The sequence below is a fragment of the Ranitomeya imitator genome, chromosome 1 (genome assembly GCF_032444005.1).
Source record: "Ranitomeya imitator isolate aRanImi1 chromosome 1, aRanImi1.pri, whole genome shotgun sequence".
Classification (NCBI taxonomy): Eukaryota; Metazoa; Chordata; class Amphibia; order Anura; family Dendrobatidae; genus Ranitomeya; species Ranitomeya imitator.
In genome coordinates this window covers 54,372,674-54,400,639 of record NC_091282.1, presented here as the reverse complement: position 1 = coordinate 54,400,639, position 27,966 = coordinate 54,372,674, and the positions used below count along the sequence as shown (strand labels likewise).

The 27,966-nt window shown below is 49.1% G+C and overlaps 1 protein-coding gene across 6 annotated transcripts in view; it reads left to right on the top strand.

Annotated features, from left to right (window-relative positions):
* The window catches only part of DYM (dymeclin), a 328,401-nt gene that overhangs the window by 100,844 nt on the left and 199,591 nt on the right, over positions 1–27,966 (top strand). For all 6 annotated transcript variants that reach the window (XM_069746704.1, XM_069746678.1, XM_069746713.1 and 3 more), the window contains exons 9-11: positions 15,087–15,269; positions 16,132–16,310; positions 17,562–17,687. In XM_069746704.1, coding sequence (XP_069602805.1) covers positions 15,087–15,269; positions 16,132–16,310; positions 17,562–17,687 — 488 coding nt within the window. The remainder of the gene's footprint in view (positions 1–15,086; positions 15,270–16,131; positions 16,311–17,561; positions 17,688–27,966) is intronic.

The window sequence follows — 27,966 nt, the reverse complement described above, 5'->3', positions numbered from 1 at the left end:
TAAGTATAAAATTATATGTACGGTATCTAAAATGATAGTAAAAATAGAGGAACAGCCCTACAAAAGATACTAGGGAATCCTGTGTTATCAGAGGGGGCACCTTGGTCGGGGTACTCCTCTGGCCGGGGTCCTCTTCTGCTCGTGGGCCTCTTCTACTCGGGGGCCTCTTCTACTCGGGGGCCTCTTCTACTCGGGGGCCTCTTCTGCTCGGGGGCCTCTTCTGCTCGGGGTCCTCTTCTGCTCGGGGTCCTCTTCTGCTCGGGGTCCTCTTCTGCTCGGGGGCCTCTTCTGCTCGGGGGCCTCTTCTGCTCGGGGGCCTCTTCTGCTCGGGGTCCTCTTCTGGCCGCGGTCCTCTTCTGGCCGCGGTCCTCTTCTGGCCGCGGTCCTCTTCTGGCCGCGGTCCTCTTCTGGCCGCGGTCCTCTTCTGGCCGCGGTCCTCTTCTGGTCGCTGTCTTCTTCTGCTCGGGGTCCTCTTCTGGTCGGGGTCCTCTTCTGCTCGGGGTCCTCTTCTGCTCGGGGGGTCCTCTTCTGCTCGGGGTCCTCTTCTGCTCGGGGGCCTCTTCTGCTCGTGGGCCTCTTCTGCTCGGGGTCCTCTTCTGCTCGGGGTCCTCTTCTGCTCGGGGTCCTCTTCTGCTCGGGGTCCTCTTCTGCTCGGGGTCCTCTTCTGCTCGGGGTCCTCTTCTGCTCGGGGTCCTCTTCTGCTCGGGGTCCTCTTCTGGCCGCGGTCCTCTTCTGGCCGTGGTCCTCTTCTGGCCGCGGTCCTCTTCTGGTCGCTGTCTTCTTCTGGTCGGGGTCCTCTTCTGCTCGGGGTCCTCTTCTGCTCGGGGTCCTCTTCTGCTCGGGGGGTCCTCTTCTGCTCGGGGGTCCTCTTCTCCTGGCCAGAGTAGAGTGCAGGTGAGAGAGTAAGAGCGTCTCTCGCCTGGGAGGACCCGTCCTGTCCTGCGTTACTCAGACAATCTATAGATGTGAATGGACGTTGTGTAATGCTTTTGTATCCCTGTGGTGGCGCTGCAGAGAATATGAACACTAACTCCATGTACATTGGATGGAGCCGTACGATTTCGGCAGGCCCGGCCAACCATCTGCTAGAGGAATTGGGCAGTCAGGATTTCAATGGCCGATCCTTTTGTTTTGCAGGGTGTCGGAGGTATCTGACAGCGGCTTTCTCCTCCCTCCCTGTTGAAAACACACAAACTCGGTGCCTAGCACTTGTGTATCAGCAGGTCGGGATAGTTGGCTGTCAGTCACACGGAAGGCCGGCATCTATCTCCTATGTCTAGCCAGCTTTCTTTTCTTGATGTCTCCATATATCCCAGCAGTTTAGACACTTTACTATCTGTTTTTTGTCAAAGGATCCCTCTAACATCTGGTCCTTAAAGGGATTTTCCACTTTCAGGAAAGTAGGCTTGATATACTCTAAAATACCTAAACATTGCAGTTGCTCGCCCTTCCCCGGCCCAGCACTAACTCTCCTACACTGCTCATGTCCTCCTGTAAGTGGCAAACCCCTCACTGGTCAGCCACTTCTTAACTGCTTAAGTGGTCCATATCACATTTAAAAAAACCATATACCGTACTTGCATCCCAATTCCCAGCGGTAACGTGACCACTGCAGACCATCTGCGGCAGCTGATCGGCTGTAGTGCTTAAAGTTCCATCAGACATATGATTTTGTTAGGGCATTGAGGAGTTTAATGGGTAACCCCTTGTAAGAAGGTAACTTTGTTTTCCCACCGCTGAATCCATAGTGGATCACCCTGATCACTCCCGCTCCAGACGTTCCTCCAAACCTCACCGGTGAGACGGGAGTGAGGAACGCCGCGGCTCTGGGTTTTCTAGCAGGAGCGAGGATTCAGCACTTGTCATTTCTGAATAATGTTGTGCCATGGAGAAATAAAAACCGCCTGATCTGGCAGCGTCGCGTGTAAAGATCGCCAAGCAGCTCGACTCGTCCTAAATGGCCCCAGATGTAGAATGCAAAGATACCAGTAAGGGCAGATCACAGGCGCTGCAAGTGTCAGTGTGGAGGGCCGGTCGGGAGAGACTCGCTGGGGCTCCGTCACCTCATTTAGTCCCCGCACCCCCCATTTAATGGGGCCCTGTCATGTAGGATGTGACGTCAGATCTGCAGGGGGCTCCGTCATTTGTTTCTATGCTTAGTAGTCCAGTGGGCGGTCCTAATCAGTGATTGACTCGCTTCCTTTTAGAATCTTGACTACCTGATAAGCTGTCACTCACTACGTAGGACCGCCCACTGGACTCCAAAGGCAGAAAAGAACCAGGATGTAAATGAAGTTATACTAAAACTTTTTTTTTTCCCCAGAAAACTATATGGAAATCTTTTCACCTTCTTCTGCTTTGTAAATACTCATTCCAAAATACTGTTAATGGAAAGCCAGAATCCCCTAAAGGTCGGTTAAGGGACGCCTCAGCGGTAGCATTTTACACCTGGAGACTATTCCTAGCGCTACTGCTATTTATTGGGTCAAAGCTGTGAGATACTCACTGACCAGGAGTTGTCACATCCCGCCATCCTGACCAAAGCGGTGATATCACTGGTAACATATATATCTCGGGGAAGAGGCGAGAGTCCTCGGGTCATAGGGACAGCACAAGGCGAGCGTACCGGCCTGACCATCCGACACTGTCCTAGGGAGAGAAGGACCTGGATAAGCGGTTACCCAACAATAAATCGAGACTTCAAAATTAATTCAGACCCTAGACCATGACCCTAAAAAAAAAAAAAAAAATGAAAATTCCTAGACGAGATCTCAGAATAAATTCAGACCCCAGACCATGCCCCTGAACAAAAACAAACCCTTAGACCAAAAACAGAAATGTATTCAAAGCCCTAAACTAATTCACTCTAGACTGCCAAATTAATTTAGACCCCAGACCATGCCCCTAAATCAATTCCGACCCCCGACGAACACGGAAAAGATAGACTAGACTACAGAATGATCTCAGAGCCAAGACCTGTTCTCCCTAAATCAATTCTTACCCCAGAGCATGACCCTAAATCAATTCTTACCCAAGACCATGACCCTAAATTTATTCAGACCCCAAACGAGCGCGGAAGATAAATTTAGACTTCCGACAATATAATCTCAGACCAGTCCTCCCTAAATCTGTACAGATCCCCCAGATTAGACCCTGAAATGATTTTGGATCCCATAAGAGGCCCCATTATAAGTGCAATTCTCTGTTTTTACCGTTTTTCTTTCTATTTTTGATCCCGCGTGGTAGCTGCCGTTCCGCCTGTCAGGAGTTAACCGGCGGTATTTGCTTTTTTATCTCTGGCTGAGAGTATTTACTTTGGAGAAGCGGACTTATTATGTATTTGGAAACTGCTAACTAAACATCCAGGGGGGAAAAAGTGATTAGAGGAGGAGGCCGAGGGGACAATCGCAGCCGAGGGGGTGCAGGGAGATTTGGGAATGTGTCCAGTCAGGAAGCCGTCATGCCAAGGGCTGAGAGCCTGGAGACTCGGTCTAGTCACTGTGGTGCCAGTGATGTCCAGAGGTCGGTCACAAGACCCTGATATCTTAGCTCAGCCTGTCATGTGTGCACAGCGCCACGCGGCCCGTACTGTGACCGGGCTTTATCCAGAGGGGCCGATAGCGGCACGTATCCTCCAGCAGATTACATTGTTCCTGGGCTGTCAGCGCTCTGAGCAGAGCCGCTTTACTCAGATTAGTCCGGCTAATTATATGGCTGCTTGTCTGTATGGGAAATAACAGCGCAAGAATCCTGGAGACGGCGAAAGGAAAAATGTGTGTGCAGCACCGGACACGCCGTATTCTCACTAAAGACATTCTGGGATCCGGAGAATGGAGGGGCGAAAGCGCTGATGTAGCGCCACGTCTCCTGTAATGATGGGGTCTTGTACCCTCTGTGGTCTTATGGCACCACTGGGCAGAAAAAAAATGATCATGTATCATGGGTTTGATGAGGATTTATGCACAGGTCCTGCTTCTAAAGCAACAGATAGGCATCAGCCAAGCGATTGTTCGGCCAATGTTTCGCCATACAGTGCTCCCTCCTGAGTCCCCCATAGACGAGAAGGCTCAGCACGGCGAAACGATTCTTTGTTTTTAGAGACCACCTTTGCCAGACTCCTCTTCCGGCAGAGAACATCTGATATACCGATCCTTTTTCCCTTCCGACATCATTTGTGAGAACACACGCGCATACACACGCGCATACACACGCGCATACACACGCGCATACACACGCGCATACACACGCGCATACACACGCGCATACACACGCGCATACACACGCGCATACACACGCGCATACACACGCGCATACACACGCACTCTAAACTGTTGTCGATATCTGCAGGTTTCGCCGACATCCATGCCGAAAAGATGAGTCTGTGTTTTTCTGCAGATTTTGCTCCGAAAAGTTGAGGATTAGCCCAATTGAATGACAGTTGTTGATCTGCGTCACATCAGTTGCCCATCCGATGCCTAACCTGGGATATGGTTCTGCCATGGGAGTGCCAAACCGAATTACTGCCAATGTGTGAACTTAGCCTAAAGGCGTAGACTGTTGTGTTTCACTGACAGTGGTGTCACCTATCTCCCCCATGTGAATGCTATCCATGTGCTCTCTGTGGGCAGGGCAGAGTAAGCCGCTGCCACACTCCTCTGGCAGGATCAAGCAATGTCATTAGAACGGCATTAGCCTTATTTGTACTGATATAATATGTTGGAGACAGTGGCTGCCCCATACACATTAGATGGGCGTCCGATCCTGCCAACATCGATGGGTTCTGCCCGCTTTTATCTAATGTAGTGTATGTAGGCCTATAGATGATGGCAAAAGGTGATAACTGCACTGCAGCCCCTTCATCCTTAGGATCGTTGGGGTCTCCCAGGGTTGGACCTTCAGGGATTACCAAATTATAGGATCTTCTACAAATTCCTCAATTTTAGTCCTTCATCATTTTATGATCTGTTCTTTCTATCAATGAATGGAAAGGCTAGAAACACAAGTGTGCTGTATATTTCAGTATAGCCTTCATCTCCAAAGCTCCAGTCGCCTCTACTAGAGGAACTGTGTTCTTGTCAAACACCCCAATTTTTGCAGTGGTTTTACGAAATATGCGGTGCAAAGCCATATAAAGCGATGGGGGAAAAGATGGGATGTTTTACTTATTATCTCCATTCACTGTGGACTTTCGAGTCCATTGGGTGGGCTCCACTCTAGGCCAGTGGGTGGGCTCCACTCTAGGCCAGTGGGTGGGCTCCACTCTAGGCCAGTGGGTGGGCTCCACTCTAGGCCAGTGGGTGGGCTCCACTCTAGGCCAGTGGGTGGGCTCCACTCTAGGCCAGTGGGTGGGCTCCACTCTAGGCCACCGGGTGGGCTCCACTCTAGGCCACCGGGTGGGCTCCACTCTAGGCCACCGGGTGGGCTCCACTCTAGGCCACCGGGTGGGCTCCACTCTAGGCCAGTGGGTGGGCTCCACTCTAGGCCAGTGGGTGGGCTCCACTCTAGGCCAGTGGGTGGGCTCCACTCTAGGCCACCGGGTGGGCTCCACTCTAGGCCACTGGGTGACATCAAGCCCACGGCTTAGTAAGACACCCATCCACTACTAATCCTATAGTTATATGGGAAATAAAGACACAGCCAGAATAAAGTCCTTTATTAGAAATAAAACAAAACACCCTGTTCCTTTTTTTTATTTAAAAATAACGAACATAGTTATGCTCACTGTTTAACGGCCATTCCATTGAATCCAACATCTCCTGTAATAAAACAATAAAAAACAACAATCTTGCCTTGCACAGGCGTGTACTATGGAGGACAGAGAATGAACTTCAATCCAATATTGCATCCAGCATGCAGCCAGCGGGTAAGGAAAGGGTGAATCAAACACCCGAAAACCCCGCCTCCATGGCTGAAAATTGCTCCCTCCAAATTCAGGTGACAGAGTCCCTTTAATGTCATATCCTATGTCAGAATAACCCTTTAAGGCCGTGTTCACATACACAAGATACCTGCCGGGTACATTTTTTTTATGTCATCCTAAGAAACATGGCATGAATTAACCTCCAGTTTTCTAGCGGCAGATAACAATAGGAACAGGAGAGCCACAAATTTCCGTCCCAGAGTCCGACCTCTTGGATAATACAACCAAACCGTGAATGCCACATATCTGCTTTTAGAGCCTGGTAAAATAATGAGTTAATGGATTGCAAATGTCAATGCTCAGTCCATCAGTGGGAGCACCAGGCTGATCACCTGCAGACATCTGCACGGATTAGGGGGTCCCAGAATTGTGAATCATCTCCATTTGGGTAGGTAACCAAAAACTGTGCAGCAAACGACATGGGCTGGGATTGTTCTGCAGGTTATTACTGCACCATTCACACTGCTGGGGGACGCGGGGGTGTTTGTTGATCCGCGGGGGTGTTTGTTGATCCGCGGGGTTGTTTGTTGATCCGCTGGGTTGTTTGTTGATCCGCGGGGTTGTTTGTTGATCCGCGGGGGCGTCTGGTGATCCGCGGGGGCGTCTGGTGATCTGCGGGGGCGTCTGGTGTCTGGTTACCTCCATTGTTCCTGTATTAGCGCCTGGCACGGTGGAGCTGCCGGCCTTATTATGGTGACCCCCGCACTCGGCCTTGCAGTGGAGCAGCGTAAATGGCTCCAGCCCGGGGAATATCCCACATCACAGGCGCTCGGTCCCCGGAGACATGGCTGTGTTGTAACATTATGGAAAATGCTCTGACTGCAGCTCATGGTTCCCATTCAAGAGCGGCATTAACTTTTTCCTACCACAAGCGAATAAACGCTTTCCCAACTTCTCACTTTATTTTGGCATTCCTCTCCTTGTGTCTTTGGAAATATCCCCCTTTTCCTGTCAAACAGAAACTGCTTTCATTACAAAACTCTCCGGACGGTGTCTTTGATCCCTCTCCTGCCTGGTAATGGTAAAGCCTCTGCCCACAGACCCACTTAGGACGCCGCAGCCTCCGCTTCGCCACTTTCAGGGCTCTGCTCTTTCCTCTTTCCCCTCATTATCCCCTGTGATGTGTGTATCCCCCTTATACTATTAGCACAGCCTCCATCTTCTCCTTCTGATCTTTTCCAAAAATTCTGATTCTTGGTTTGATCCCATTTCACATTGCTGACTGTAGTGCAGTAAAGTTATATTAAAGGGGCTGTCCAGGGCCTGTATATTGGTGGGCTGTCCTCTGAATACTGGATCGGTGAGGGTCCGACAGCCGCTCTGCTGATACCTGGAGCCATGGTCAATGAAGCGTCACAGTACGCCGATCCCAATCAGCATGGCGCCATACACTCTGTAGTGGCGGTCCTTGGTACTGCAGCTCTGCTCCTATTGAAGTGACTGTGGTCCCAGCATGGCCACTATACAGTGTACAGAGATGTGAAAGTTTTGCACGACGTGGGCAGCAGATGCAGTTTTTCGATGCATCCGCTGCCCATTCTGAAGTCTGGGAGGAGGGGGTGGAGTTTCGGCCGCGCATGCGCGGTCGAAAATGGCGGACGCAACAGACAAAAAAAGTTCACTTGAACTTTTTTTGTGACGACGGTCCGCCAAAACACGACGGATCCGTCGCACGACTGACGCAACGTGTGGCCATCCGTCGCTAAAGCTACGTTCACATTTGCGTTGTGCGGTGCTGCGTCGGCGACGCAACGCAAATGTAAACGCATGCACAACGCAGCGTTTTGTGACGCATGCGTTCACTTTTTCATGGTTCTTTGGCGCAGAAAAAACTGCATCATGCAGCGTCCTCTGCGCCCTGACGCATGCACTGCAGTGACGCATGCGTCACAAAACGCAAGTGCAACGCATGTCCATGCGCCCCCCATGTTAAATATAGGGGCTCATGACGCGGTTGCGCCCGACGCAACGCAAATGTGAACGTAGCCTAATACAAGTCTATGGCCAAAAAACTCATCCTGCGAGCGCATTTGCCGGATCCGTTTTTTGCCCAAAACGACGGATTGCGACGGATGCCAAACGACGACAGTGTGAAAGAGGCCTAAGTCACATGCTGTCCATTTCCTTATGATCCTCCTTGAAATGTTTCTACTCTTTCATTGGAGACCAGTTGTGTTTAACTAAACTGATAAGACTTGATTTGGAAAGGCGCACACCTGTCTATATAAGACCTCACAGCTCACAGTGCATGTCAGATCAAATGAGAATCATGAGGTCAAAGGAAATGGCAAAGGAGCTCAGAGACAGAATTGTGGCAAGGCACAGATCTGGCCAAGGTTACAAAAGGATTTCTGCAGTACTCAAGGTTCCTAAGAGCAGAGTTGCCTCCATAATCCTTAAATGGAAGAAGCTTGGGACCACCAGAAGTCTTCCTAGACCTGGCCGTCCTGCCAAACTGAGCAATCGTGGGAGAAGAGCCTTGGTGAGAGAGATAAAGAAGATCGCCAAGATCACTGTGGCTGAGCTCCCGAGATGCAGTAGGGAGATGGAAGAAAGTTCCACAAAGTCAACTATCACTGCAGCCTCCACCAGTCGGGCCTTTATGGCAGAGTGGCCCGACAGAAGCCTCTCCTCATTGCAAGACATATGAAAGCCCTATAGTTTGCTAAAAAAAAAAACACATGAAGGACTCCCTGACTATGAGAAATAAGATCCTCTGGTCTGATGAGACGAAGATAGAACTATTTGGTGATATTTCTAAGCGGTATGTGTGGAGAAAACCAGGCACTGCTCATCACCTGCCCAATACAATCCCAACAGTGAAACATGGTGGTGGCAGCATCATGCTATTTGGGGTGTTTTTCAGCTGCAGGGACAGGGCAACTAGTTGTCATTGAAGGAAACATGAATGCGGCCAAGTACAGAGATATCCTGGATGAAAACCTCTTCCAGAGTGCTCTGGGCCTCAGACTTGGCCAAAGGTTCACCTTCCAACAAGACAATGACCCTAAGCACACAGCTAAAATAACAAAGGAGCGGCTGCAGAACAACTCTGTGACCATTCTTTACTGGCCCGGCCAGAGTCCTGACCTAAACCCAATTGAGCATCTCTGGAGAGACCTGCAAATGGCGTCCACCAACGTTCACCATCCAACCTGATGGAACTGGAGAGGATCTGCAAGGAAGAATAGGTGATGTCACAGCTCACCTCCTCCTCCTGTACAATAACTGATAACACCTCTATATACAATAGATAACACAGGATCCACCATTCACAATAGGTGATGTCACAGCTCACCTCCTCCTCCTCCTGTACAATGACTGATAACACCTCTATATACAGTAGATAACACAGAAGCCACCATTCACAATAGGTGATGTCACAGCTCACCTCCTCCTCCTGTACAATGACTGATAACACCTCTATATACAGTAGATAACACAGGATCCACCATTCACAATAGGTGATGTCACAGATCACCTCCTCCTCCTGTACAATGACTGATAACACCTCTATATACAATAGATAACACAGGATCCACCATTCACAATAGGTGATGTCACAGATCACCTCCTCCTCCTGTACAATAACTGATAACACCTCTATATACAATAGATAACACAGGATCCACCATTCACAATAGGTGATGTCACAGCTCACCTCCTCCTCCTCCTGTACAATGACTGATAACACCTCTATATACAATAGATAACACAGGATCCACCATTCACAATAGGTGATGTCACAGATCACCTCCTCCTCCTGTACAATGACTGATAACACCTCTATATACAATAGATAACGCAGGATCCACCATTCACAATAGGTGATGTCACAGCTCACCTCCTCCTCCTCCTGTACAATGACTGATAACACCTCTATATACAGTAGATAACACCGGATCCACCATTCTTATTAGATGATATCACAGTTTTGTTTTTAAACATCTGCTTATCTATCCATAAACAGCACCACTTCTGTGTCTGGCTGTGTCTGGTACTGCGGCTCAGCCTTATTTCTCGGCGGTGAGGAGCAGATGTTGATCTTTTCCCTCTTTTGTCTCCAGAATCCTCTATGGTCCGTGTAGCGGCTGATGCTGACGTTTGCTCGGCGTTCCCCCATCTCGGGGCTGTTCTTCCTTTCATGCTTTGTGTTGCGGCTTTTCTACCTTCAGCAATCTCACGTCGTATCCCTGCCAGATAGAAGTAAATATTGTTCTGTTATTTTAGCAATATGAAACATTGGCGTCCTCCGAGCTCCAGCTCTTGGATCCGGGTCAAGTCGAGAAATATCTGACTTTTTTTTTTTAACATGAAAAGAGCTTACTTTAATTCATGTAAACAAGAGCTCCTATTTCACTGTGAACTGGCAGCGGCCGGCGCTGGAGGAAGCGGAGAGCGATGAATGGAGGAGGGGGCGGAATGAAGATTTCAGCTCCAGGATCTATCATTAATTCTCCAATGCAAAAATGCTGTCAGATCGCATTAGCTAAAGGCAGACCGTCGTAAGAACGCTCCTTCCTGGTGATTGCTCCGCTGGATCATGGTGGCGATCACACGGTCAATGAACTGATCGCATCTAAACACTTAACGTTCCACCGGCAGTTCAAGGACCGAGTGTCGTCTTCTACACGAGCACCAATCATCTTGTTACATTACTGATCACCTCTCCTTATTGCCACATGTCTGCCTGTGCAAGCCGACCTTCATACATGGCAAGCAGAACAATCTAAGGGCCCCGAAGCTCTGCCCACCAGGTTCACCAGTGTGTAAAAAAAGAATGGTAGATCGGTGGGGTCCTGCACCGATTGGCAGGACGGGTACTTTTATGTCCGCTAGAATTTTGCAACTGGGGATAGAAGTTCTCCATTCTGCCGATCTTTGAGGGATGGAATGATCAGACCCCCACGATCAGTAAGAGATCCCTTCTCCTGTGGATCGGTGACGGCTTGTTTTCACTTGACAACCCAATTAAGCGCCATTAAGACCCTATAAGGTTTCCAGGCACTGCGCACGGCTTCTTTCCACAACCCCATAGTGAATGGGTGAGCATGCACATTGTGGATCGGTGCTGGTCCCATTGGTCAGACCGCCACTGATCTATGTTATCATTTTTCTTATGGAGAATCCCGTTAAATGACAATTGTCTTACAAATCTCATCCGGATGTGTCAGAACTTTTCCATTCGGATTCTCCGATCCACGGCACGTTTCGTCACCGTGGAACTGACCACATTCAATGTATGTTGGGTGCAAAATTGGAGCGGAACATTCTTGCCTTCTGATGTTCCCCGAAAAATGAAAGATGCTCCGTTATAGTCATTTTCTCCTCTTAATTCTTTCTTACATGGGACTGTATGTTTAAGGATCCTCCTGCAGAAGCGATATCAAGATCTGCTCTTCCCTCTGTATGGTTACATTGCCGCATGGCATGGTGTATACAGATGATGGGAGTGATGGGAAAGGTGGTCCTGTGCAGGAGGAGACAGAGAAGCTTCAGGATGGCCTGGTCACACACGAACGTGGGCCAGTTTTTGGTGCTTGGGCTGCTTGGCTCTGTTGATGGTGACCTGACTCGGTAACGCCGTCCGTCTTGGTAGCAGGCGCTCGCTATACATCAGGGCTGTGGAATGTTTTTCCTTGCATGGCACATTTTACAAGCCATAAGGGCAGCTCTCGAGAATCCTGCATGACCTCATCCGCTCTTGTTTGCTCTACAGCTGATTTTGGGTGGGGACCCTTTGGCCTCGGCCTGGTGCCTGTAGTAATTGTCAGAAACATTGACCTAAAGGGAATAATCATCTCTGTGCATCATCTATGAAGAAATGAGATGCTAATCCTGCAAGCCTCGGTGCATCGTGCCTCGGCTCTGCGGGTGTCAGCCATTGTGCAGGGCAACCCAAGAGGTCTGCAGAGGAGCAGCGGGCGACAATGTGTAATACCCACCTATCAGATGTACAGCCAAGAGCTGGTCAGCGTCCGGTATTGGGAACGCTGAGCTCGGATCGCTGGTCGGATTCCACTAAAGTCTACAGATATTGGAATGTTTCTGCTCAGACTCTGCCGCCACCTTTGCAGACGTCCAGTCTCATGTGGTGTCCCTATTAACCCCTTAGTGATATAATATGTGGGGAGCAGAGTCCTCTCCATGTACAGCAGTGGTCGGTTGGTACATCAGAGTATGATCGGCAGTGTTCTCGGGGTGCTGGGGGCAATCCAGTAGTCTAGTCCTAATATCCCCAAATATGCTCTGGACTGACACACACCTTGATATCAGCTGATAATTAATGTGATAGAGTAAAAAAACTTCTGCTGCACACGAGGCTGCGCCAATATTTTTGCCGAGGTCTGACAAAGTGGGGTGAGCCCGATCCAGGGCGTGGGGACCGCAGCTTTCCAAATCTGTGACGAGCCAGAGGCGTTCTGTGTATCTGTGTTTTTATCTTAATGAATCTGGAGCCTCCACTCAACCCCCTGCATCAAGATTGGCATGAAAAACGTCATTATTGATAGATCTGGGCCAATGTTTGGAAGTCAACTAAATATTATGACTGACTGTTGTCGAATGTAATCCATCTGTAGCAGCAGAAACACCGAGATAGTGGGGGCTGGTTATTGTCTCTACCATTAGTGGGGATGGGACTTTAGCTGTATAGTAAGTGGGGGCGTGTCTTTATCTGTATAGTAAGTGTGGGCGTGTCTTTATCTGTATAGTAAGTGGGGGCGTGTCTTTATCTGTATAGTAAGTGGGGGCGTGTCTTTATCTGTATAGTAAGTGGGGGCGTGTCTTTATCTGTATAGTAAGTGGGGGCGTGTCTTTATCTGTATAGTAAGTGGGGGCGTGTCTTTATCTGTATAGTAAGTGGGGGCGTGTCTTTATCTGTATAGTAAGTGGGGGCGTGTCTTTGTATAGTAAGTGGGGGCGTGTCTTTGTATAGTAAGTGGGGGCGTGTCTTTGTATAGTAAGTGGGGGCGTGTCTTTATCTCTGCAGTAAGTGGTGGGCGGTTATTTTTTCTATATTTAAGTTAGGGGCGGGTTGTGTCTACAGTAAGCAGGGGCGGGTTCTTGTATTTACAGTAAGCAGGGGTGGGTTCTTGTATTTACAGTAAGCAGGGGTGGGTTATTGTATCTGTACAGTAAGCGGGGGCGGGGTTATTGTATCTGTACAGTAAGCGGGGCGGGGTTATTGTATCTGTACAGTAAGCGGGGCGGGGTTATTGTATCTGTACAGCTAGCGGGGGCGGGGCTATTGTATCTGTACAGTAAGCGGGGCGGGGTTATTGTATCTGTACAGTAAGCGGGGCGGGGTTGCCCGTGTGCAGGTGCAGGGTGGCCGCTCCGTCCAGCAGGGTCCTGGCCTGACGGTTGACGGTTACACAGCACTTCTCACACAGAGCTGGACGGCTGCCCAGTCATTGTGCCGCCGCAGTCGCGCTACATAGAGCGCAGGCGGAGCTCCGCACAGTGCACGGCGGCAGAGGAGACGCACACACCGGCCTCCGCACACACCCGGAACATGGGCACCGAAAGCGGGGCGGGGTTATTGTATCTGTACAGCTAGCGGGGGCGGGGCTATTGTATCTGTACAGTAAGCGGGGCGGGGTTATTGTATCTGTACAGTAAGCGGGGCGGGGTTATTGTATCTGTACAGCTAGCGGGGGCGGGGTTATTGTATCTGTACAGCTAGCGGGGGCGGGGTTATTATATCTGTACAGTAAGCGGGGCGGGGTTATTGTATCTGTACAGCTAGCGGGGGCGGGGTTATTGTATCTGTACAGTAAGCGGGGCGGGGTTATTGTATCTGTACAGCTAGCGGGGGCGGGGTTATTGTATCTGTACAGTAAGCGGGGGCGGGGTTATTGTATCTGTACAGCAAGCGGGGCGGGGTTATTGTATCTGTACAGTAAGCGGGGCGGGGTTATTGTATCTGTACAGCTAGCGGGGGCGGGGTTATTGTATCTGTACAGTAAGCGGGGCGGGGTTATTGTATCTGTACAGCTAGCGGGGGCGGGGTTATTGTATCTGTACAGTAAGCGGGGGCGGGGTTATTGTATCTGTACAGCAAGCGGGGCGGGGTTATTGTATCTGTACAGTAAGCGGGGCGGGGTTATTGTATCTATACAGCTAGCGGGGGCGGGGTTATTGTATCTGTACAGCTAGCGGGGGCGGGGTTATTGTATCTGTACAGCTAGCGGGGGCGGGGTTATTGTATCTGTACAGTAAGCGGGGCGGGGTTATTGTATCTGTACAGCTAGCGGGGGCGGGGTTATTGTATCTGTACAGTAAGCGGGGGCGGGGTTATTGTATCTGTACAGCAAGCGGGGCGGGGTTATTGTATCTGTACAGTAAGCGGGGCGGGGTTATTGTATCTGTACAGCTAGCGGGGGCGGGGTTATTGTATCTGTACAGCTAGCGGGGGCGGGGTTATTGTATCTGTACAGTAAGCGGAGGCGAGTTATATGTACAGTAAGCGGGAACAGGTTTTTGTTGATCTGCAGGATACAGGTGTGTGCTTATATGGCTTTCTTCCATCTCCCCTGTTTGTAGTACTGCATCCTACATTAATAAAAAGGCAGACTTCAGGGCAGACAAGTCATTGGACGATGGCAGGTGCACTGCATGTTGGGAGGTTTGGAAAGTAAAGTTCCAGGACTTCTAGTGCTGGCAGAATGCTGATGAATAGGAACTGCCAACTAAACAAATAAATGTGTAGATGGCACGTTTATAGATCTTAAGAATCAAGACAGATCACTTATGAGGGATGAGGAGAGAGAGACAGGTTTTATGTGAAAGGATGAGTATGTGTTAAGTGTTTGGACCCAAGGATACTGAACGTCTGGCTACCAATCTAATAACTTGTACAGCGCAAAACATTGGTAACATAACATTTTGTTTCTGTTCACTTTGCAGTGGGGTGATCTGCGTGCGATCACAGCATATATATACCGCCAGTGTACCCCCCAGATCAGCCTTATAGTGAGTGCAGGGTATTCTCGGCAGGAGTCGGTGTACAGGCTGTGCTGCTGCAGCACTTTGCTGTACAGTAAAAGATACGCGGACGCTTTACGCCCGGAACACACTGTTGGGTGTAATGGCCACCTCTGATGTTTGCCGGAGCTTTCCCAATACATATCTGGCTTTACCCAATCTGTGTTCTCTTTTCCAGGTGGTCTGTGGACGGTATTAACCTTGGGTGGAGTGGGGAGCAAACCGACCCCCGCACAGGAACAGTCTTCGCCTCTGGCCAACCAAAGCCTGCTCCTGCTGCTGGTACTCGCTAACATCACTGACGCTCCAGACTGCCCCAATCCTTTCCGACAGTCCATTACGTCTTTCAGAAACACCCAAGGTAAATGTATCAGATATTCAAGGCATGGGAGAAAGATTTGGGGTTTTCAGCAGCACAGAGTAATTAAGGAGACGGTATTGATGGTGAGGATAGGGATGGATGTGAGCAGCGCAGCGTCCTGATGGAAGGAGGGGAGTGCACATGTGGGAGATTGGAGAACATTTGGAAAGAGCAGTGCCCACAGCAGCACAGAGTATTTCAGGAGAGGCGGGTGCTGGGTTCAGGGAGGCAGTGCCGCTGATGGATATGAGAGGGGCAGTGTCCTGATGTAAGTCGTGTGGTGGACAGGTGGGAGATTACAGATTGAGAGTTATAGGATGGAGCAGGCCCTCAGCAACACAGAGTATTTCAGGAGAGGCGGGTGCTGGATTCAGGGAGGCAGTGCTGGTGATGGATATGAGAAGGGGCAGTGTCCTGATGTGAGGAGTGTGGTGGACAGGTGGGAGATTACAGACTGAGAGGTATTGGATGGAGCAGGCCCCCAGCAGCACAGAGTATTTCAGGAGAGGCGGGTGCTGGTTCATGGAGGCAGTGCCGGTGATGGATATGAGAGGAGTAGTGTCCTGATGTGAGGAGTGTGGTGGACAGGTGGAAGATTGCAGAGTGATTGGATGGAGCAGGCCCTCAGCAGCAGAGAGTATTTCAGGATGTGACAGAGCCAGACTTCTAGGAAGCAGGGAACTGTCCGCTCATGTGATGATAGGAAGGACAGCGATGACAGGAGGAGTGTGAAACCATACACTAAAAATAACATAGTGCGAGCAGCGGGGTCCTTAGCAGCACAGAGTGTTTCAGGACAGCAGTGTGAACATTTCACCATTTTGAAGCTTTGCCCGTGTGACCTGTTGGTCTTTAATTTCAGACAGCTCAGTGCCGCTCAGCCCAAGTCCGCACTCCTTCCAGATAAACTTCAATAGTCTGTACACTGCCCTGTGCGACCAGCAGAAGTCCGACCAGGCCACGCTGCTCCTGTACACACTGCTGCACCAGAACAGCAACGTCCGCACCTACGTCCTGGCCCGCACCGACATCGAGAGCCTGGTACGTGCTCCTGCGTATTCTGGGCAATAATGCAGGACATGTCCTTCTATCATTTTCCCTCTGTACGGGTATGTGTGCTAATAAAGGGGCTGAATAGGGACAGTTTAAAGTAATTTAAAGGGGAGATCCTGCACCCCCAACATTTTTTTTTTTCAGTGAGAGGACCTGTGTGAGGTTTTGTTTTGTGTGGTGAGCGGACATGTTCACTATTTTGGAGAATGGGCGATGATTTGATTTTTTATTTTTTTTTGAGGTTGCAGTGGTAACCCAAAAGCTGCAATTTTCTCTCGTTACGGCATTTACCGATAGTTAATAAAATGTATATATTTTGCTAGATCTGACTTAGAGGTTGTCCACTACTTTTTCATTGATGACCTCTCCATAGGATAGGTCATCAATGTCTGATCGACTGGGGTCCGACACCCAGGACCCCCATCGGTCAGCTGATATCACTGTGGGCGTCCAGAAATACTCACTTGCAGAGCTGCTCCGTCTACCGATAGGAGGTGGGTGTCCAGTACTGTCACTTGCGGTACAAGTAGACGGAGCAGCTCCGCAACTGAATATTTCTGACCGGTGCTGACGACAGCCATAACAGCTGATGGGTGGGGGTCCTGGGTGTCGGACCCCGGCCGATCAGACATTGATGACCTATCCTATGGATATCCTATGGCGCGGTCATCAATGAAAAAGTAGTGGACAACCTCTTTAAGCATGTGGCAATACCTCGTGTATTTTCTTTAATTTTTTTTTTTTTTTGTCTAGTGGGTAATTTTCAAACTTTTATGCTGGTGTGTGAATATAATATAGAATTTTTATTAACTTAATATTTTTGTCTCCTTGGGGAATTTGATGCTTAATTATTCTACATGCTTTATTACTGCAGTATTGCATTATTCAGTGTAAATCCTGGTCTAAAAGGAATAAGATGTGAGTGAAGACACCAAAAAGCCCGTAATAAAAGTGCTGACGTTCCGGGAGTCGGATTAAGGATATTATTCCTGGTCTGCTGTGAGTCAGCGTCACTAATCTGATTCCAAATGCGTCAGCAGTTTTATCCAGCACGTTTGTGTGTCCTTAAAGGAGACTGACCAGACGTAGGGAAAGGGTCCCTAATGTTTTCCTTATAAATGTCTCCACTCGTTCCAGTGTCTCCTATGCTGACATACAAGTTAAGATGAAAGATCCAAAGCCCGAGGCTGCGCTGCCGAGACTGTGACGAGAACCTTTCCCCTTCTGTCTCCTTCTCAGGTTCTGCCCATTTTGGAGATTTTGTACCACGTAGAAGAGCGCAACTCCCACCATGTTTACATGTCCCTCATCATCCTTCTCATCCTGACAGAGGATGATGGCTTCAACCGATCCATCCATGAAGTGGTAAGATCGATACGGTCACACATCTGCAGTTTAATCCGAATTATTCCCCCTCCTCCATTGTAAAATTTGTTTCTTAGTACCATTTACATTCTTGCTGCTTTTTGCAATAAACCAATGTAAATAGCGGAACACAATGAATCTGACGAGGTTTCTGCAAATTCACCCTGAAATGTCAGTGTTCCTGATTCCTGCAGTCTGACTATTCACCCCTTCATGACGACAAGCGTCTTTAGTACTTAGTACAGACCCGCTGGCTGTTATGACCTGCTACAAATGTGATATATAGTCAGACCCCAGCTTCTGGTTTCTGAGGTTTCAGTTTGCGCATTAGCCGCCAACCAAGCATTGAAAGGGATTGTCCACTACTAGGACAACTCCTTGATCTAAAAGTTTGGCCCCAATAAAATAAAAAATCCTATACCCTGCTCCTGTGCCGGTGCCGTTCCAGCGGTGTCGACACTCGTGGTCTCGTGCTGTTAGGACACGTGGGCCTCGCACTGAAACGGCGCCAGCATGGGAGTTGAGTATGGGCTTTTTTATTTTATCTTATTGTCACGGGCCAAAACATTTAGGTCAAGTAGGGGTTGTCCTAGTAGTGGACAACCCCTTTAAGGTCTCCGTGCCCATGACAATAACCTTTACTAACCCAAAAGAAAAGTCTCTAGTATACTCAAAGCCATATAAATAAGCCACATAAGTTCTGGGATTCTGTTCTGTGGGAAGAAACAAAACTGGAACTTTGTCTATGGATCAGCGGTATATCTGGAGCTTGAAGCATATGCTGAAAAGACCACCTAGCATACAGTAAAGCATGGGGCTGGCTCGGTGATCACCGCAGTAACAGATGGTGATGGTTTGCTGGTGCCTACATGGAAGCATAGCGGTGAATGCTGGTGCTTGCAGTGGAGAATGGCCGTGGCTTGCTGGTGCCTCCAATGAAGCATGGCAGTGGCTCGGTGATGCCTGCAGTGAAGCACGACGGGTCTCTGTGATGCCTGCAGTGAAGTACGGTGGGGGCTTCTGATGACTGCAGTGGAGCACGGCGGGGGCTCAGTGATGCCTGCAGAGAAGCACGGCGGGGGCTCGGTGATGCCTGCAGCGAAGCACGGCGGGGGCTTCTGATGACTGCAGTGGAGCACAGCGGGGGCTCAGTGATGCCTGCAGTGAAACATGGTGGGGGCTCGGTGATGCCTGCAGCGAAGCACGGCGGGAGCTCGGTGATCATAATAATAATAATTTTTATTTATATCGCGCCAACAAATTCCGGAGCACTTTACAATAAGCGGGGACATGTACAGACAATAAATTCAGTACAAGTTAAGACAATTTAAACAGTGACATTAGGAGTGAGGTCCCTGCTCGCAAGCTTACAATCTACAAGGAAATGGGCGGACACAATAGGTGAAAAGTGCTTGTTATTTCAGGTCTGGCAATTATAATAAATAGGGATTTTCATATAAAGCTGCATGATCCGGTCATCAGCCCGTGTGTTTAAGTGCAATAGTCAAGTATCAAGTGCAGTTATCGTGTGCATGGAGGGTGTGGAGACAGATGAATAGTAGGGTGCAGATTCAGAATAATATTTGGAAGGAGGGAACAGGACAAAGTTAGTTTACTGAGTAGTTGATGTGGTAGGCTTGTTTGAAGAGATGGGTTTTTAAAGTGCGCTTGAATAGGTCGGGGCTAGGTATCAGTCTGATCGTCTGGGGAAGTGCATTCCAGAGAGCTGGCGCAGCACGAGAGAAGTCTTGGAGACGGAGGTGCGAGGTTCGGATTATTATGGGGGATGTTAGTCCTAGGTCATTTGTAGAACGGAGGGCACGTGTAGGGCGATAGACGGAGATGAGAGGGGAGATATAAGGCGGTGCAGAACTGTGGAGAGCTTTGTGGGTGAGAGAGATGAGTTTATACTGGACCCTGTAGCGAATGGGTAGCCAGTGTAATGACTGGCACAAGATGGAGGCATCGGTGAAGCGGCTGGACAGAAATATGACCCTGGCTGCCACATTTAAGATGGATTGGAGAGGAGAAAGTTTGGAAAGAGAGAGACCGATCAGAAGAGAGTTGCAGCAGTCCAGACGAGAATGAATAAGAGCGACAGTAAGAATCTTAGCAGTTTCAAAGGTGAGAAAAGGTCGGATTCTGGAGATGTTTTTAAGATGCAGGTGACAGGAGCGAGTGAGTGATCGGATATAGGGAGTAAAGGAAAGTTTGGTGTCGAATATCACCCCAAGACAGCGGGCATGCCTGCAGTGAAGCAAGGTGGGGGCTCCTGATGCCTGCAGTGAAGCACGGTCGGGGCTCCTGATGCCTGTAGTGAAGCACGGTGGGGGCTCGGTGATGCCTGCAGTGAAACACGGTGGGGGCTCCTGATACCTGCAGTGAAGCACGGCAGGGGCTCGGTGATGCCTGCAGCGAAGCATGGCGGGGGCTCCTGATGCCTGCAGTGAAGCACGGTGGGGGCTCCTGATGCCTGCAGTGAAGCACGGCGGGGGCTCGGTGATGCCTGCAGTGAAGCACGGTGGGGGCTCGGTGATGCCTGCAGTGAAGCATGGTGGGGGCTCCTGATGCCTGCAGTGAAGCATGGCAGGGGCTCGGTGATGCCTGCAGCGAAGCACGGCTGGGGCTCGGTGATGCCTGCAGTGAAGCACGGCGGGGGCTCCTGATGCCTGCAGTGAAGCATGGCGGGGGCTCGGTGATGCCTGCAGTGAAGCACGATGGGGGCTCGGTGATGCCTGCAGTGAAGCATGGTGGGGGCTCCTGATGCCTGCAGTGAAGCACGGTGGGGGCTCGGTGATGCCTGCAGTGAAGCACGGTGGGGGCTCCGTGATGCCTGCAGTGAAGCACGGTGGGGGCTCGATGATGCCTGCAGTGAAGCACGGTGGGGGCTCGATGATGCTTGCAGTGAAGCACGGTGGGGGCTCCTGATGCCTGCAGTGAAGCACGGTGGGGGCTCGGTGATGCCTGCAGTGAAGCACGGTGGGGGCTCCGTGATGCCTGCAGTGAAGCACGGTGGGGGCTCGATGATGCCTGCAGTGAAGCACGGTGGGGGCTCGATGATGCTTGCAGTGAAGCACGGTGGGGGCTCGGTGATGCCTGCAGTGAAGCATGGCGGGGGCTCGGTGATGCCTGCAGTGAAGCACGGCGGGGGCTCGGTGATGCCTGCAGCAAAGTGTGGTGAAATAATAATTTTTAAAAAAGGAGTGCTACCTAAGCCTATTGCAACAAAGTGCCTTTTCTTTTATCTTGAGGAACCTGGGGAAAAAGCCTAGCCCTTTTATACTCTAGATATTTATCTCCTTCTTTTATGTAGAGGACTAGACACTAACTTATAGCCTCTTTCATATGACATACAACAAGGCATCTGTCTCTTTTTCTTCCTTTAGGACATCAGAGAATAAAATAACCCCTTTTATACCACGGGCCATAAGGAATTTATCCCTTTCTTACTCAGTAGACCACCAGGAAATAAAATAACCTCTGTGTTTTCCGAGACCACCAGGGAATTTAATGTGAAATCCCTGTCCTTCCCTAGATCCTCTAGGAAGAGGGGACATTTCCCTGGATCATTAAGGAATGGCCTTCAAACCAGTTGTTCTGACCAGTAAGAATGGGACTCTACTTTAACCCCTTTCTATTCTACCTTACGGCAGTTGTATGGAGACGGCTCAGGAGCTGAGCCCAGTCACCCCATTGCTTCCATCATGGGGTGCGGATGGGTTGTGTAGACAGATGGGGCGATTTTGCTATATTTTAGTGGTTTTCAAGAGATTAGAAAAGCCCTTTAATATCACCTTCGTCACAAACATTTGGCTTCTTTTCTCTGTACAGTTCTGGGACGGCCACTTCTTGCTGAGCTCCTTCTCACCATGTTCGGTGCTTGGCCGGAGACTCGTCAGCTTTTTATTTGGAGACGTCTTGGCTTGTGCGGTGTTGTATAATTTACTGCCGAGGCTTCTCGAATGCTCTTTCCCAGGGACGCCCGGTTGTTACTTGACATTACAAGTTGTGTCGCTCGATTTAAAAAAATTTTTTTCTGTAAGTTGGATGGAAAGCGGTGATGACGGATTAAAAGATCTTTACTGAAAATAGCTGAAAGTTTGGTTGGAAATTTCCATCAGCGGTGGCCTGAGCTGAGGATCACATGCTGCCGACCGAGACATGAGTGCTAACAACGCGAGGACCTTCTCTAGGACTTAACGGGATTGTCCGGTCTTATGTGGTTACGTACGTATTCATGTGCCCGTAAATCGGAATCTCTCTTTACATAAAACTGTTTGAAATGTTGACTTTGTTTTGCATAATTTTAAAAAAAAATTTGGCTCCGCTAATTTTTCGAAAGGTGGACAGATCTGATCTGGGATAGGGTGATGATCGACTGGGATCAACGGTCTCATCACTTAGACCACAAATAAGTGGGGTAAATTGCAACATGACTGCACATTTCTTGCGGTGGTATACAGCAACTAAAAGACATGACAAAATCATTAAAAGGTGTACCCTCTTTAAGTTGTCCTAGTCTTAATCTGAAGTTAAAATAAAAGCGCGTATACTCGCCGTTCCCGTGGTGTCTGTACTTGCGTTCCCGGGGCTCACGTGAGGTTATTGCATCACACCAGCCATGCGCCCAGTGAATGCCGAATTCACTGTCCCTGCCTTAGGACAAATGAAGCATTATCAGGAGGTCAGGGCGACTGCTGCATTAAAGCGGACAACCCCTTTAATGAGTTTGGCTCTTCTTATTCTGTAGCGCTCTTCATCAAGTCTGTCTTCATTAATCAGAGCCATATCCCTTTATTCTGAGATCAACTGCAGCGATCAGCTGATTTTGAAAAGATGATGATGGAGCCGGCTGCTAATTTCTGCTGCAGTGGCCAATGCTGGAGAAATGTGGTATTACATGGCAGCCACAAAGGAATCAAAATTTCTGGACGAATGATCAACAATCGTAGACGCAGACAATACAACATTAATAGCAAGAGATGTAGATGGAATGAAGAACTTATTACGGAGCGTCAAGATGGAAAGCTCGATCATAGGACTTCTGCTCAACACAAGAAGACCAAGATATTGACTACTGACAGATACGACCAGGATTCATTTAAGATGGACGACGACAAACTGGAAGTTCTAAAGGCTTCAACCTACTCAGATCAATGATCACTCGATGCAGCGACAACACCGGACGTCAATAGGAGAACAGCTATAGGCAAATCAATAATGTCATGTCATGTCACTGGAAGCAAGGATCACCAAGCCAAGACTTACCTTCTTTGGGCTCAACATTCGAAGAGAGCGATCACTGGAGAAGGACATCATGGTGGGAAGAACAGAAGGAACATGGCGAAGAGGAAGATCAGCAACCCGATGTCTTAATACTATACTGGTAGACCTATCTAGGCTTACACAAGATCGGTAATGGCAGAGAAGACCCTGGTGGACCTATCTAGGCTTACACAAGATCGATAATGGCAGAGAAGACCCTGGTGGACCTATCTAGGCTTACACAAGATCGATAATGGCAGAGAAGACCCTGGTGGACCTATCTAGGCTTACACAAGAATCGATAATGGCAGAGAAGACCCTGGTGGACCTATCTAGGCATTCACAAGAATCGATAATGGCAGAGAAGACCCTGGTGGACCTATCTAGGCTTACACCAGATCGATAATGGCAAAGAAGACCCTGGTGGACCTATCTAGGCTTACACAAGAATCGATAATGGCAGAGAAGACCCTGGTGGACCTATCTAGGCTTACACCAGATCAATTTTCCTACAGAGTGTTCATCCATCGAGTGGTCATGACTCGAGACGGCTTTAGTCCTCCAAACAGGGAGCAGCTTTCAGCTCCAGCTCATAGAACAAGGCTTCTGGGCTGGGGATCCCAAAGAGTGACGATCATATGTTCTTATAGAATTTATGGGCAAATGTTGTCCTACGGCAAGCCTTTTTAAAGGGGGTAATCCCAGAAAGTTATTCCCCTCCTTCTTGCACAGGATGGAGGATTACTGATCGCTGGGAGTCCAGCCCTGAGATCAGAACTCTACAGAGCCCCAGCTTGAATGGATCGGTGGTGCACGCCGCAGTCACACCGCAGTCACACAGACTTGGAATGAGTCGGCATGTCCAGCACTCCATTCAGACGTGGGACACAAGACCCTCGCTCTCATGATCAGTGGGGATTCCAGACGTGAGACCCCCAGTGACCAAACCAATACCATGATATCCTCTGGATAAGTGATAAGTTGTAAATGTGCCACCACCAAATCTATGACCCTCCTAGCAGTAGGAAGCGTTCAGTGTGTACTGGGCTGTAGAGGTGCAGTGTTTCCATTCACTGACTGCAAGCCGAGATATTGAGAATGGGTGAACTGTAACACCAAGTATATGAGAGAATTGCTGAAGTCTCCCGCTTTTATTTCTACAGTTTACCCTTTTTTCCATTTTTTCCTGTTTTTTTGTACTCCCAAGTGCTGGGGCAGGAATTCATGTTAATGCGATGATGTCCGGCTCTCGTCCATGGGGACAAGCTCACATGTATTTGACAAGCACAAGATAAACACTGTAAATAACCCCGAGACCCCAGAATGTGCAGTGTGAACCCTGCCGACAGAAGCATTCCCCCTTTATTAACGCCATAAACTGTGTCCCAGCTGTCTGGTGGCTTTACGAGGGTCCTTCCAATGTTCTACATCTTCTAAGCATCCCGCCCTGTGTAGGGAGTGGTGTGAGAAGCAATGGGCAAAAATGTCTTTTTGGAAAGATTTTATCCCCTACGTGAAATTCGGCGTACAAATCGGCTACGGAAATTGGCAAGATGCCGAAGTTCTTCTCCCTTTTATGATGTGAGTTTATAAAAGTCTGGATGGAGAATCCGCTGGGCGTCTTCTAACCTGGGTGAGCATACGCCTGGGTGAGCATATGTCTGTGTCTTCATCTGCAAACGTAAGGAGCCGTGTGCATCTTCTTTCACCCTTCGTGCCAAAAATCTGCCCTGAGTTTGTTGCAGAAACCCTATTCTCATGCATGTGATGCGATGTGGCTTTTTAGCCATTTTTAGCACAGATTTTGGCTCTGAGTCTGCACTGAATTCCTTGTTAAAGACTGTAGCTCACTTGTCAGCTTCATTATGTAGACTGGGACATAATAAACAGTCGCCTCATTTGTATGTTGTGCTTTTAGAGGTCCAGATAATGCAGAGTTGTAACATTATACCGCCAAAATGCAGGCTAGACCCTATACAACTGCTGTGTCACCCCCTCGTCTCCGGGGAAGGGGCCGCTTCTCATCACTTATAAGACTAATATCTATGGACATTTTCTTATTTACTACTAAAATTGAAGATAATGTGTCAGCAGGTTTTTGCTATGTAATTTGACAACAGCATGATGTAGGGACAGAAACCCCGATTCCAGCGATGTATCACTTAGTTTACTGGGTGCAGCATTTGTGATACAATCACAGTTTTCTCTGCTGCGGAGCTCAGAATGCTGAGCTCTGTATAACCCCCCACAGCATCGATTGGCTGATTAAAGCTGCTAAATAGTGGTGGCAGTGTGGTTGGGCTAGGAGGCACAGGACACCTAGTCCTGTAGTGATAATCTCCTGCTGATAAAACACTGATTGTATTGAAACAGTAAAAAGCCCAGTAAATGACACATGGCTGGAATCTGGCTATCTGCACCTACAGCATGCTGATCTGAAATTACAAGACAGATAAGGAGAAGAGCGATTTCTTGTTCTGAGAGTACTGGGATCAGTAAGTGACGGTGCCGCGATCGCCCCAGGTCTGCACTGCACCGCCTCCTCTCTGTGCCACTGCCGCAATCGCCCCAGGTCTGCGCTGTGCCGCCTCCTCTCTGTGCCGGTGCTGCGATCGCCCCAGGTCTGGACTGCACCGCCTCCTCTCTGTGCCACTGCCGCAATTGCCCCAGGTCTGCGCTGTGCCGCCTCCTCTCTGTGCCACTGCTGCGATTGCCCCAGGTCTGCACTGCACCGCCTCCTCTCTGTGCCAGTGCTGTGATCGCCCCAGGTCTGCACTGCGCCGCCTCCTCTCTGTGCTGCGCCGCGATTGCCCCAGGTCTGCACTGCGCCGCCTCCTCTGTGCAAGTGCTGTGATCACCCCAGGTCTGCACTGCGCCGCCTCCTCTGTGCAAGTGCTGTGATCGCCCCAGGTCTGCACTGCGCCGCCTCCTCTCTGTGCTGCTACCACAATCGCCCCAGGTCTGCGCTGTGCCGCCTCCTCTCTGTGCCGATGCCGCGATCACCCAGGTCTGCGCTGTGCCGCCTCCTCTCTGGGCCGCTGCCGCGATCGCCCGAGGTCTGCGCTGTGCCGCCTCCTCTCTGTGCCGGTGCCGCAATTGCCCCAGGTCTGCACCGCACCACACCGCCTCTCTGTGCTGGTGTCGGCGGGGGGCTTCCCAGCATTTACCGCTGGATCTTTTTCAGTCCTGTTTCACAACAATAAAACTAGTTTCTCAGGCAGCCCCGGCCTTTATGTTGGGATTTACAGGGAGAGATGTCTACTGACTGAGCGGCAGGAGAAGGGAATTACCACATGCGAATCTATTGATCTCCCATCTGTTTCTCATATTATTGATCCCGGCTTATTTGACATGTAATGTTGGACAGCAGATTTGGCCGTGTTCGCTTTCTGTGCTAGTTTCTAGCTGACAGAATCTGTTCTCTATTACTCTCAATGGTAAAAATGGCTGATTATCAAGTCCTAAGCCCCTGCGTGTGGAGCGTTAAGTACTGCAGAGCGCTAGTTATATTTTTCGTCCTATAAATCATCTTTTCAGATGTTTATTATCAGGATTTTTTAGAAAAGCAGTAACAACAAATATATTTCTGCAGCCCCCATTGACGTCATCACTCACCTTCACTGAGAGGGGCAAATCTGTCTACTTATGTCATGTGAAAGGCGGGCGTATGCAACGAGACGGTCCGATCTACCTGACAATGGAGTCACTGTGCACATACATTACTGATCCTGAGTTACATCTTGTATTATACTCCAGAGCTGCACTCACTATTCTGCTGGTGCAGTCACTGTGTACATACATTACATTACTGATCCTGAGTTATATTCTGTATTATACCCCAGAGCTGCACTCACTATTCTGCTGGTTCAGTCACTGTGTACATACATTACATTACTGATCCTGAGTTACATCCTGTATTATACCCCAGAGCTGCACTCACTAATCTGCTGGTGCAGTCACTGTGTACATACATTACATTACTGATCCTGAGTTATATTCTGTATTATACCCCAGAGCTGCACTCACTATTCTGCTGGTTCAGTCACTGTGTACATACATTACATTACTGATCCTGAGTTACATCCTGTATTATACCCCAGAGCTGCACTCACTATTCTGCTGGTTCAGTCACTGTGTACATACATTACATTACTGATCCTGAGTTATATCCTGTATTATACTCCAGAGCTGCACTCACTATTCTGCTGGTGCAGTCACTGTGTACATACATTATATTACTGATCCTGAGTTACATCCTGTATTATACCCAAGAGCTGCACTCACTATTCTGCTGGTTCAGTCACTGTGTACATACATTACATTACTGATCCTGAGTTACATCCTGTATTATACCCCAGAGCTGCACTCAATATTCTGCTGGTGCAGTCACTGTGTACATATATTACATTACTGATCCTGAGTTACATCCTGTATTATACCCCAGAGCTGCACTCACTATTCTGCTGGTGCAGTCACTGTGTACATACATTACATTACTGATCCTGAGTTACATCCTGTATTATAATCCAGAGCTGCACTCACTATTCTGCTGGTGCAGTCACTGTGTACATACATTACGTTACTGATCCTGAGTTACATCCTGTATTATACCCCAGAGCTGCACTCACTATTCTGCTGGTGCAGTCACTGTGTACATATATTACATTACTGATCCTGAGTTACATCCTGTATTATACCCCAGAGCTGCACTCACTATTCTGCTGGTGCAGTCACTTTGTACATACATTACATTACTGATCCTGAGTTACATCCTGTATTATACCCCAGAGCTGCACTCACTATTCTGCTGGTGCAGTCACTGTGTACATACATTATATTACTGATCCCGAGTTACATCCTGTATTATACCCCAGAGCTGCACTCACTATTCTGCTGGTGCAGTCACTGTGTACATACATTATATTACTGATCCCGAGTTACATCCTGTATTATACCCCAGAGCTGCACTCACTATTCTGCTGGTGCAGTCACTGTGTATATACATTACATTACT